At 43.2% G+C, this 12,999-nt stretch overlaps 1 protein-coding gene across 2 annotated transcripts in view; it reads right to left on the bottom strand.

Moving 5' to 3' along the window:
- RAB15 (RAB15, member RAS oncogene family) overlaps positions 1 to 12,999 on the bottom strand; it is a 73,053-nt gene that overhangs the window by 12,272 nt on the left and 47,782 nt on the right. Inside the window, exons 1-2 of one of the 2 annotated variants that reach the window (XM_078595844.1) lie at positions 3,003 to 3,125; positions 1,226 to 1,286 (exon numbers count right to left, since the gene is read on the bottom strand). In XM_078595844.1, the coding sequence (XP_078451970.1) occupies positions 1,226 to 1,286; positions 3,003 to 3,027 (86 nt within the window). In that variant the 5' untranslated portion in view covers positions 3,028 to 3,125. Of the gene's footprint in view, positions 1 to 1,225; positions 1,287 to 3,002; positions 3,126 to 12,999 lie in introns of those variants that run through there. The other variant, XM_078595843.1, reaches the window with a different exon arrangement.

The following is a 12,999-nucleotide window of genomic DNA, read 5'->3' as shown; positions in this document are numbered from 1 at the left end:
TCGACTAAACATGACATGGATTGGTGATAAAATGACCATCAGCAACATCCAACATAAGCCTGTGTATGTGTTTATCTCAGAATGTGCTTGCGCGGACTTTCTCAATTTCGGCAAATGGTATTCCCACTGATGAAGATTAAAATTTAGTGCCCATTTGGTCTTTATAGTTTTTCTACCTCGGGTTCATGTACATTGTTGTACCTTGTGCGATAATGGACCCCTCACCACCCACACACGTGGGCATGTGACGCACGTGGGCATGTGACGCACGTGGCGCATGTGGTGCACGTGGGCATGTGACGCACGTGGGCATGTGGGGCATGTGGCGCACGTGGGCATGTGACGCATGTGGCGCACGTGGGCATGTGACGCACGTGGGCATGTGGGGCACGTGGGCATGTGGCGCATGTGGCGCACGTGGGCATGTGACGCATGTGGCGCACGTGGGCATGTGGGCATGTGGCGCACGTGGGCATGTGGCGCATGTGGGGCACGTGGGCATGTGGCGCACGTGGGCATGTGGCGCACGTGGGCATGTGGCGCACGTGGGCATGTGGCGCACGTGGGCATGTGGCGCATGTGGGGCACGTGGGCATGTGGCGCACGTGGGCATGTGACGCACGTGGGCATGTGGGGCACGTGGGGCACGTGGGCATGTGACGCATGTGGCGCACGTGGGCATGTGGGCATGTGGCGCATGTGGGGCACGTGGGCATGTGGCGCACGTGGGCATGTGGCGCATGTGGCGCACGTGGGAATGTGACGCACGTGGGCATGTGGCGCATGTGGCGCACGTGGGCATGTGGCGCACGTGGGCATGTGGCACATGTGGCGCACGTGGGCATGTGGCGCACGTGGGCATGTGACGCACGTGGGCATGTGACGCATGTGGGGCACGTGGGCATGTGGCGCACGTGGCGCATGTGGGGCACGTGGGCATGTGGTGCACGTGGGCATGTGACGCACGTGGGCATGTGGCGCACGTGGGGCACGTGGGCATGTGGCGCACGTGGGCATGTGGCGCATGTGGCGCACGTGGGCATGTGGCGCATGTGGGGCACGTGGGCATGTGACGCACGTGGGCATGTGGCGCATGTGGGGCACGTGGGCATGTGGCGCACGTGGGCATGTGGGGCACGTGGGCATGTGGCGCACGTGGGCATGTGGCGCACGTGGGCATGTGGCGCACGTGGGCATGTGATACATGCACGTGGCCGCCACTCACCAGATCTGTATTCTCACTTTAATCCCATCCACTTCTATCGTCTTCATCTTGAAGTCGATGCCTGGAATGAAACCATGCCAATATGGTCACCATCTTGATAGGAGGTTCTTGTTGCACACAACCATGATGGGAAGGTGTAATTATGGCAATAAATACGGTATGTACAGTGCAATGCATTTGCTAGACAAATTAATTGCAGTGTACAGTCATGTTAAGGTATTAAAAGAGGATTTATTCACGCAAATCTGAGATAAAAAATGCATTACCGTCCATTTTAAGTCATCTTGTTTTAAACCTCTTAGGTAAGGACCTCCCCAAACCGTGCAGGTCATTTGGGCCTTTTGACCAAACTCTACGTTAATAAATAGGTGTTCTTTAGACAGTGCTTAGCTAGTCATGGGATATCTTTGGCCAAACCTGTGTTAGTTACCAGAGTATAGAGTAATTCAAGTACTAGATTTCTATAAACAAAAGGAAGGAGCAGCAATGCGCTCTCTGTCTCCTGCGATTGAAAATCTGTACATGGTAGACTATGAAGCAAAATCAATAGCTTCAAGCATACTAAAACCCTCTGTTTGGTTTAGATATGTGGATGACACATTGGTGGTCTGGCCACACGGTAAAGAAACACTTAATGAATTTCTAAATCATTTCAACTCGCAAAACCCATCCATCCAGTTCATCATAGAAGTGGAGGTTCATAAAACTCTCCCATTTTTGCATATTCTGCTCGGGCGCAACCGAAACGGTAAAATAACAGAGTTTACTGAAAGAAAACGCACACTGACGCCTATCTGAATGCAGTCACACCATCACCCCACACAGAAATCCTCTCACATCAAGACGCTTCTCCTCCGCCTCTGATCTCTGCACCTGATTGGGTTCAGTGATGACGTCCTGCTCTATTTAAGACCGGAAGCAGGTGGATTGCTTCACTATTCTGGCAAATCGCCCCATGATGCTGGATGTAATTACCAGCGAAACATCATATTAAAATTGTAAATGTTATCGATTTACTCTCCAACACACCGGTGGGCTGAAGTAGTAACTAATTGGCGATTTGTTTAATCCCTTACTAATTGGCTGTGTCGGGTGGTGGAGAGTTACGACACATTTATACTTACTCGCTCTAACCCAAAAACCTTTATTATGAAGACACTCATACATCGGGCTAAGAAAGTGTTAGACGGTGAAAGTCTGAGGAGTGAGATTAAACATGTTAAAGAAGCGCTGCAATTGAATGATTACGATGATGCATAAATAAACAGGGCACTGAATGCCCAGACCAAATCAAATAGCACAAGCGTTGAAACTGAGCAAGCAATAAAAATTATAAAAATACCATACATTGTGGGTGTAACTGATAAACAAGCCATATTTTTTTTTAAACAAAACATCCCAATAAGATTTTCAAGGTACATAAAACACGAAAACCAATATCTGGTAATAAAGATATATTACCAAAGTTATCAACATAAGGTGTGTACCAGATCAATTTCTCGTGTGGCAAACGAAATGTTGGTCAGACAGGACGAATGATCAGCATGAGACGATAAAACACGAAAGGAATATTAAAGTCCCAAATACAACTGTCAACAATGGTAGAGCACACGTGCCAACAAGGACACTCATTTGATTTTGATACTGTTGAAGTTTTGTGAAAAACGAGTTACTCCTGGCCAAGACTGATTAGAGAATATTTAGAAATTGAGAGAAATAAAAATAAATGTATCTGTTCTGATAGCTACAGGCTTAGTGCTGCTTGTAAGTGTCTTACCAAGTAATACACTGTTTAACTGCATGCCCGTAAAGGTCACCGTAGGTCGATGGTGATGACTGTGAGCAACCAATTCTGGTCTCCAGGCCTCCAAATGCCGAGCACATGAACGTCTCCTAACTTCACCACACACCTTTTAGGACTGATTCTTTGAGCTGCAGTGAACCAATAATTATGCTGATTAGATGTATTAATGTTTGATATGGCTGTTGTTCACAATTGCACCCAATAAAAAATTGTGCATGCGCGTTGTGCATGTACATTATGTATGCTCATTACCCTATTGTAGAGAGATATACGCGGTGCGCGCAGTTAAGCGGGTGCAACTGAGGACGAACAGGTGTGCGCGTTGCAACATGAGGTTTGCACCAACAAACCTCCAGTAATTAAGGGGAGAAGCGGGTGCAAATAAGGGCGAGCTTGCGGGTACGTTGAGGCAGGAGGTTGGTGTCGGGGAGACGGGAGATGGGGGGTGATGATAAGGGATTAATGAGGGCAACAGGCGCTGTGCCGGCGGCGGCTTAAGGGTGAGCATGTGAGGACTCGGAATGAGGAGGGATATATAAGCGGGAGTGTGTGTGAGTGGAGGGGGGTTGCCCGGTTGCCCGGGAACAAAGAGTGAAGACATCTCGCCCCTGCCGCTCAAGCCGTCAACGAAACCTCAACCCTCACACCGTCGCCGGGCGCATGTTGGCTGAACCCTCCGCCCAGGGGGTTCAGGCGAGGGCAGCGGTGGAGATGCAGAGTTCTAAGAGTCGCTGAGTGCGGAGTTGCTGTATGCAGAGTTGTTGTGTGCAGAGTCGCTGAGTGCAGAATTGCTGTGTGCAGAGTCGCTGAGTGCAGGATAGGTGAGGTGCAAAATAGATGAGAGCAGGGAGAAGTCAAGTGTATGTGACCATAAAGATAGATATAGGAGTGCCTACAAGTGGCGCGAGAACAGGAGTAATAAAGTGTAAGCAGGTGATTTGTTACTTCGTGTCGGTGTGAGTAATTTTTAAATACACTACACTATGAATTACCCAACCGTTAATGGTTACCCATAGTAATTTATATTTATACATTAACCCCCCTCCCCCTCTGGTCTTCGTACCTGATTGGCTCACAAGTAACATCACATTTATCCCTCTATTTAAGACCGAAACAGTATTTCTCCACAACTCTGGCTGTCACCTGATGATACTGGTTGTAATTACTGGCGAAACGTCATACTCGTATTGTAAATGTTGTGGGTTTACTCTCCAACACACCGGTGTGCTGAACTAGTAACGAATTAGCATATTCTGTTTACATGACCAGCCTTACTAATTGGCTGTGTCGGGTAGTGGCGGGTTTAACGATCTCACAGCAAATGCATTTTTATTATGGACGTATTTAGCATGAAAAGGGAAATTCATGATGTCACGAGAGTTAAGTACAGAATCATCAGAATCTTTATTTAGACTGGAGGAGGGTTATCCGATTATCTATTATCTTTTTCACAAAAACAGTCCCAGACCACACCAAGATAACAGAACACAAAAGTCTCAATTATATGGCACGTTAACATTGAACTATCGATACTACACTTGCTAGGATCCAAGTTACAAATCACATTTGCAAATATGACTGCTGTATCCAGCACTAATCTTCTGCTTCAGATATTTTTTGAAACCTCAAAGGCTTTCTCACCTATTCCAAATTTTGTTCAACCCAAAAAAACGAGTAAAAGTGTCACTGTAAGTCACTTTTTTTATGGAATTAAAGAGTAATTTGTGATCGCAGGTTAGAGGCAGCTTCCATCTCCTCAGCAACCCACGACCACTAGCGCCGCACGGCTCTCCAAACCTCCAAGCAAAGTCTGCAGTAAGCCTCCTAATTTATCGATGTGGGATGCTGTAGATGGTGGGAGTGGGTCTGTTGCTTTTTCCCAGCCAGCCGGAAACACCTCCACCGTCAGCCAGAGTCTCTGGGAGGTTTTGACTGCATACCCAAAACGGCCATTGCAGCTGCATGAGCCACAGTCCTATACCTCGCCCATTTCCCCTCGACTTCAGGAGGGGGGGGGGGGGGCGTTTCCAGCCGCAGCTCACTTGCAACTTTCATCAGCTAGCTGAGACTAGGCCACTGTGGGTTTGAATGGGGTCCTAGATGGACACCCACCACCGGAGTGGAATAGCAGGCGCATTTTACAGATGATAAGCCGATGGTCAGTGAGCAGAGCAGATCAGCTCCACGGTAGGTCCTAGTGTCAAGGACATGCCCTCGCATCTGCTGTTTCGTCACTATATAGTCCAACAGATCTTCTTGCTTGGACTCAGCGTGCATCCATGATGTTGTGTGGATGCGCCAATGCCTGAACAGTGTGTTGGTAACTACAGGCCCATGGGCTGCACAGAAGTCTAGCAGAAAGTCTAGCAGCTGATCTGACTCATGCCTTCCAATCAGGTGCCAGTGTCATGACCCACTCGGGTATTAAAGTCACCCAACAGGATTACGATCCCGAGGGGCCACTTTAACTAACACCTGAGACAGGTCATAGAAGGCATCTGACTCATCGGCCTTGCTTGCATCCCTCCACTGATGTTTATGTTCGGTGGGGATGTAAGCCACCGCCACCATTCCTCAACCCCCCCGCCCCCCGTTGATGGGGAGGCAAGCCCACAGCTTCCCACACCTCACCGCCATGCTCCATGCCCTCTTCATTATTTTGTTCAGAAGAAGAGCCACTCCTGTTGTTTGGCAGTCTCCTGCCCCGAGTAGAGGACTGTCTACTCCTCATAGTGAGTGGCGCCAAAGCCAGTCCACTGGACCTCCTGATTGCTACAGTGATCCAGACAGTACCGGTCCAGCTCCCAAGAGGAGTGGCAGCCTCTCCTCCGCATTGAGGGTTCTAACATTCAATGTGGCCACTCACAATGCTTTTTTGCTGTTTCTGGAGGAACCATGAGGATGTTGGGTTTAGTCTCCTGGCTTCGTAAAATGGGATTTCAGTTTAATTTATTAGGTGTAGCCCTGTGAGCCATGCGGCTCTTGACTCGGGTGCAACCGCAACAAACAAAAACACGAACAAAGAAGATCTTAAAGTGACATCATGGGATCTCCTTTTCCAGTACCAAAATATAATAATAGGTTTTTCCCCTTTTTTCTGGCAACAAAACAGGTGTTAAGATGTTAAAACACCAAATTGAAACCTTTAAATCTGATTGGTCCAGAGACAGTTGTCTCTGGACCAATCAGTTTCAAGACCAATGCATATATTATCAGAGTAAGTTTTTTGTTTGCATTTTGACTACAAGCATTGTGGTTAATGCAGACATGATTCCTTGTAAAAGGTTTCAGTTTGGTGTTTTAACATCTTAACACCTGTTTTGTTGCCAGAAAAAATGTGTAAAACCTATTATCATCGTAAAGTGACTCCACGCAACAGAAAAATCCGGGAAAAACCAGCAAAGTCTTCCAGAAAAAAAACACCATATATCATCGCTGTGCAAAAATCCCAGGGGGATGCATATCAAACAATAACAACCATAAGACAATTTAGATGAAAGTTATCAGGCTAACTCTGTACTTCAACAAACAAACATCGCTAAACCATACGTTTTTGAAATCACCAAAATAAAGCTATAAAATAATGTAAGTGATTATAGGAACTGTGATTCAAATTGAACAATAAACGATATACATAACATGTATGACCAAACTTTGCAGCCATCGCTGGCAGCATGAGTCACTCCATAACAGCAGGAGTATCAGCAGGAGTCTCAAAAATTTTCAATGCAACTTTAAAGATCAGCACACTATAATCAAAACTCAAGATCATACTTTGCAGCAGTCATCCGGAATGAAACATTTGATTTCAGGCCATTCTGAATAGCAGTGGCAGCTAGGGGTGTACAGCTCCTCAAGAGCAGTTTTGAGTGAAGATCTCACAGGTAGTGATCCAAGTTGCAGTTTATTGGCGATAGCATTCCAGACCCTGGGGGCATCAACAGCAAAGGCCCTTCCTCCAGTATTTGTACGGCAATAAGGAATGTGAAGCTAGGTCACATTTGTTCTTCTTAACAGTGAGGAGATCCAGCAGGTCGTCCGCTGATTTGTTTGTAAGTACATCGTGAATAAATATGATCTGATGCACGAGTCGTCGATCATTAAGAGATGTTAAGTTTGACCCAATGTAGAGATCGCAGTGGTGGGTCCTATATGGGCAGTTCAATGCAAATCTTAAGGCCGAGTGATAAATTAAATTCAAATCAAGATTGATAAATTGAGTCAAGCTTCTTCAGTACAGTACTGTGGGCTGATTTATATACGATGTCACAGTAATCAAGCAGAGGAAGTATGGTAGCTTTTATCAATTCCAAACGGAACATAGGGGGAAGCAATACTAGTGTCGATACAGAAAACACATTTTTAATTTTGTCTTCTTACCAAGAAAATCAATGTGATCTTGAAAATTCAGTTTTTTAAATCAAAGATGACCCCAAGATACTTATAGATCTTGACTTGCTCTATTTGATGATTATTTAATGAATATAATTGGGGAAAAATAACTTCCTGCTTTAGTCCTGGTGAGAAGCATAGCACCTTGGTTTTGGAGGTATTCAGGACTAGTTTAAGAGCAACTAGCTGATGTTGTAGTTTGTTGAAATGGGAATTCGGCATTTAGCCAAAAGATGCCATAGATGCTTGTCCCACCAGGGCCTCCGCACAAGCTTAGTTTGATATTTGTACGTGGTTCAGTGGTAAGTAAATTTAAGTTTGGAGGGGTTACCAGCCCCTCGCACCCATCCAGAGACCGTATTGACCGATGAAGTGGCTATGAACACATTGAGGGGAATATTCGATTTGAATTGGCCTTCCCATGGCACATCCACCAAAGCGTTACCATCTGGCACCACCAAGGAGATAGTGGGTTGTTTTTGCCAGACTGGAATAACACTTTGACATATATTAATCAAGATAACCCCTCTGGTCTTTCAAATAATAATAGACATATGACTATAACCCTGATGTACAATTCAGGTGTAGGCCAGACCATTTCCACAGAGACGCAAGGTTATATAGCTTAGTCACTTAGAGGGTTATGAATAGTTTTCAAAAATGTAATTAAATGGTATTGTATTGCTAATTATATCCCAATAGTGCTATCAGCATATATCTGGATCATGCTGTGGTAAGATTGATCTAGTCATGTCATGAGTCCAAATCCTGGTTGGAGTTGACTTGATAAAATGAGTACCAATTCAGGCACATAGACAATTAAACAACCTTTTGGGGATTCGGCAGTCAGCAGCAGAGTATCACATTATGTCAAAGAATAGTCCCAGAATAAAACAGCACAGCTATACCTCTGGAGTCTCTTGAAATAGGCATCGCTTACTCAATGCACTATAATGGTGGTGGTTTTACTGGTAGGAACGAAGTGGACCAGCCTACAATAGATTATTTCGTCCGTCCGTCCGTCCGACCGTCCGTCCGTCCGTGTAGCAACATCGCCCCCTACTGCAAACACTTGGCATGACCCTACAAAAACCTTTAGACTCAGTGACGCTTTCCTGGCTAAACAAGTGTAACATTCCCTCATAATTCCCTCAGATAGCTTTTAATTAAAACATTTAAATTCATGAGGCTTTCCTGCCTAAACACGTGTAACATTCCCTTATAATTCCCTGAGATAGCTTTTAATTAAAACTTTGAAATTAAATAAAAAAAACTCACAGTGCCCTAAAGCCTACAGCTAGGCCTAAAGCCTAGAACTAGGCCTCACAGTCTCCCTTCGTATCGTACCCCCGCGTGTGTGAAAGGGAGTTAATGTTTAACAATGTTACATTCCTTGATGTTTTAAAATAGAAACATTTACATTTAAAGCTTTTACATTAATAATTAAAACATTTAAATTATACATTAATAATTATAATTAAAATTTTGAAATTAAATAAAAAAACTCACAGCACCCTAAAACCTACAGCTAGGCCTAAAGCCTTGAACTAGGCCTCACAGTCTCCCTTCGTATCGTACCCCCGCGTGTGTGAAAGGGAGTTAATGTTTAACAATGTTACATTCCCTGATGTTTTAAAATAGAAACATTTACATTTAAAGCTTTTACATTAATAATTAAAACATTTAAATTATACATTAATAATTAAAACATTTAAATTAAAAATTAGGTCACAGCGCCCTAAAGCCTACAGCTAGGCCTAAAGCCTAGAACTAGGCCTCAAAATCTCCCTTCGGATCGTCCGCTTAGGTGTAGCAACATCGCCCCCTACTGCAAATACTTGGCAGGACCCTACAAAAACCTTTAGACTCAGTGGGGCTTTCCTGGCTAAACAAGTGTAATAATACATTATGTTTATATTCTTTGGTTATTCGTTCCTACCAGCCCACCCCGCAGGGTCCTGTTCAGTTTCAGTTTTCATTTATTAGATATAACCCTGTGAGCCATGTGGCTCTTGACTCGGGTGCCACCGCAACAAAACAAAAACATGAACAAGAAACATCTTAAAGTGACTATACGCAACAGAAAAATCCAGGGAAAAAAAAGCAAAGTCTTCCAGAAAAAACACCGTATTTAATAACAACCATAAGACAATGTAGATTAAAGTTATCAGGCTAACTCTGCACTACAACCAACAAACATTGCTCAACCAAAACCTTTTAAAAATCGCCAAAATAAAGCTATAAAAACAATGTAACAGTGATAATAGGAACTGTGATTCAATTTTAAAATAAACGATATACATAACATGTACGACCAAACTTTGCAGCCATAGCTGGCTGCTTGAGTCACTCCATAACACCAGGAGTATCAGTAGCAGAATAAAAAAATTTCAATACACCTTTAAGATCAGCACACTATAATCAAAACTCAAGGTCATACTTTGCAGCAGTCATCCGGAATGAAACATTTGATTTCAGGCCATTCTGAATAGCAGTGGCAGCTAGGGGTGTACAACTCCTCTAGAGCAGTTTTGAGTGAATATCTCACAGGTAGTGATCCAATTTGCAGTTTATTGGCGATAGCATTCCATACCCTGGGGGCATCAATAGAAAATGCCCTTCCTCCAGTATTTGTACGGCAATAAGGAATGTGAAGCTGGTAAATGAGCGATGACCTTAGGTTACATTTGTTATTCGAAACAGTGAGGAGATCCACCAGATAATCTGCTGATTTTTTTGTAAGTACATCGCGAATAAATAAGATCTGATGCACAAGCCGTCGATCATTAAGAGACATTAAGTTTGACCCAAAGTATAGATCGCAGTGGTGGTTCCTATATGGGCAGTTCAATGCAAATCTTAAGGCCGAGTGATAAATTGAGTCAAGCTTCTTCAGTATAGTACTGATGTATATTGCTGATGGTGGCGGTGGTGATGATGATGCCCTTTAACCAAGAAAGCCTCACCCAGTCTCATGACTCTTTTTTAGGAGGATTCTGCATTGGGTGGGATGTTTGGCCAATTAATATTTGGAATGTGGCAAAATACCCAAACATACGAGCATATCATATTTGTAGATCAAGAGAGATAGCGATTCAATAATTCATTTCTGTACTGCTATCTCCTGGCCACCACGCAGCCCAAGCCAATAACACCTGGGAATCCCCATTTCCAGTACTGACAATACAATCCTATTTAGATTCTTAGATCAGGGTGGTTAGGAGATAGGCACTAGATGGTGGCCTGTCATGTCCTGGAAAGCATGGCTCAATGCATGAAAATTATCCGACGTATTTCTAAATATCAACCCTCCTTGATGGGCTTGGCCGAAATTAAGTGTTTAATCAAATTCACAAGATGCTCTTTGTGCAGGTATTGGTGCCAGTCTGAGACCACAAATTCATTATGTTCACTCTCCAGAGAAGCTGAACATATTAGTCTTGACCAAGCTTATTTGTTAAAACAAAATATTCGTTATCCAAGCTTGAGGCTCATTTTATTGATATTACCTACATATATCTGAAGTTGACAATTCTCATCAGCATTCTTCTCTCTACATATCAAAGGCTTTTTATCGAACAGATCTACAGCCAAAACAATTGACTGATCTTTAACTTTCTGAATTAGTCATGTGATGTTATTATAATAAAAGCAAAGTAATCAACATTTATGAATAATTATACAAGTTAAACATAAATTTCGATTTAAAGCTTTCGTGACTGCAGGGATTCATCTTCTTGGTTCTTTCGGTAAAGTCACGTAGAAGGAAAATAATAAAATAATAAAAATTAACATAATAAAATACAATTCTCACGACGTTTCGGCCACAACGCAAGCAGCCGTCCTCAGGTGAAGAACAGGTCTGTCGGAAAGACATACAGACGCTGTCTTTCCGACAGACGCTGTCTTTCCGACAGACCTGTTCTTCACCTGAGGACGGCTGCTTGCGTTGTGGCCGAAACGCCGTGAGAATTGTATTTTATTATGTTTATTTTTATTATTTTATTATTTCCCTTCTACATGACTTTACCGAAAGAACCAAGAAGAAGTTAAACATATTTCCGGACAAATCATTCTAGTCTGCACCTCAAACATGTGGAGAGTGGAAACCTGAGAGTAAGGGTATGTGGAGAGTGGCACATTCATCAGAGTTAATTTATGACCTTTGCTGAAGTAGATTTGCCATAATATATTACTGTATTATTACAATTCTGTGTATTACATTTAGGGACTCCATTGCTTACAGTCCACGGGCTTTGAGTAGATATTTCATTTTCTGGTTACCGCTTGAAATCTTTATTTTTTTGCAGCAAAAAAACCCTACACAAAAGTATTGAAATAAAATCTCATATCTCACCTTTATTGGTAATATATAAAACATTTGTATGAGTAGAGTTTCATGACCTCAGGTGCTACCAATTTCTGTTCTGGCCCATGAACTATCAGCCCATATAAATAGACATATAAATCTCTTTTCCCATAACACTAGGAGTTCATAGCAGTCCACAGATGCTATGCTAGTAAACATTATCTTCACAAATCCATCTGTTGTATTCCCCATGCTGTGGACTGTGTAATGCCTTTGGCCTGTTGGCTGAAACATCCAACAGTATTAGTCCACATGTAAAACACGCCATTAAAAAAATACATTCTAAGTATAACTTCAACAAATGCACAACAGATTTGTGCAGAGTGCACAGTTGCAGCTTAAGGAAGCCTTTTGTCCAAATTAGATTAAACTATTACCTTGTGACCAACTAATTGAATGAGGCAAAAGTAAGTCAAAATATGTCACCGGAGATGTTGGTGACATGGCCCATCGGGAGCAGGTTCGCTGCTCTTTGCAGAGGTTGGCAGTTCGGCTCTGGCAGGCTGTCCTGGTTAATGCCCCTGGTGTGTTAATAATATAATACGCACTGTCCGCTTCACAGTTTACGTTTACAGATCCTATGAAGTCGGTCAAAGCAGAGTAGGCCATTGTGTGCTGACATCAAAGTCCAAATTTGTATTATGTATTCCCCCAATTACTTGCAGTGATTGGGGAATCCATATACACTGTTGTGCTCTCCTGAAAAAAACTTTGCAGGAGCTTCTTGAAAGCGTCTTAACGTGGTGAGACTTTCCTGAATAAACAAGTGTAATAATAATGTAACAATAATAATATTTAACAAAAAATATGTTTTAATGCATGGCATCTTGTGTGTAGAAATAGATGATTACAAACTCTATATTTTTTATCATATAAATTGCTTCACTTAAACCCTGCAGCTGCTAGCGTCTCTGCAGTCACCACAGTGGCATAAAACATTGATGTTTGAATTAAATCCTGAACCATGACAATTCATCAACTCTCGAGGACTGTAAATCGTTAATGCCTCACGCCTGTCTGTAAGCAGACAGGCGGGTGAGCACAGCGTTGTAACATATTCATCCAAGAGAGGGCACCACTCATTCAACATTGTACACATTTTTCGATTTAAAGCTTTCGTGACTGCAGGGATTTATCTTCTTGGTTCTTTCGGTAAAGTCACCTCCAACTCAGCTTATATATAAGCTCCTAGCTTGGCAGTGTCTCATT

Source organism: Lampetra planeri, chromosome 7 (genome assembly GCF_965212315.1).
Source record: "Lampetra planeri chromosome 7, kcLamPlan1.2.h2, whole genome shotgun sequence".
Classification (NCBI taxonomy): domain Eukaryota; kingdom Metazoa; phylum Chordata; class Hyperoartia; order Petromyzontiformes; family Petromyzontidae; genus Lampetra; species Lampetra planeri.
The sequence above is the reverse complement of the archived record's forward strand: the minus strand, read 5'-3'. Positions and strand labels throughout refer to the sequence as shown.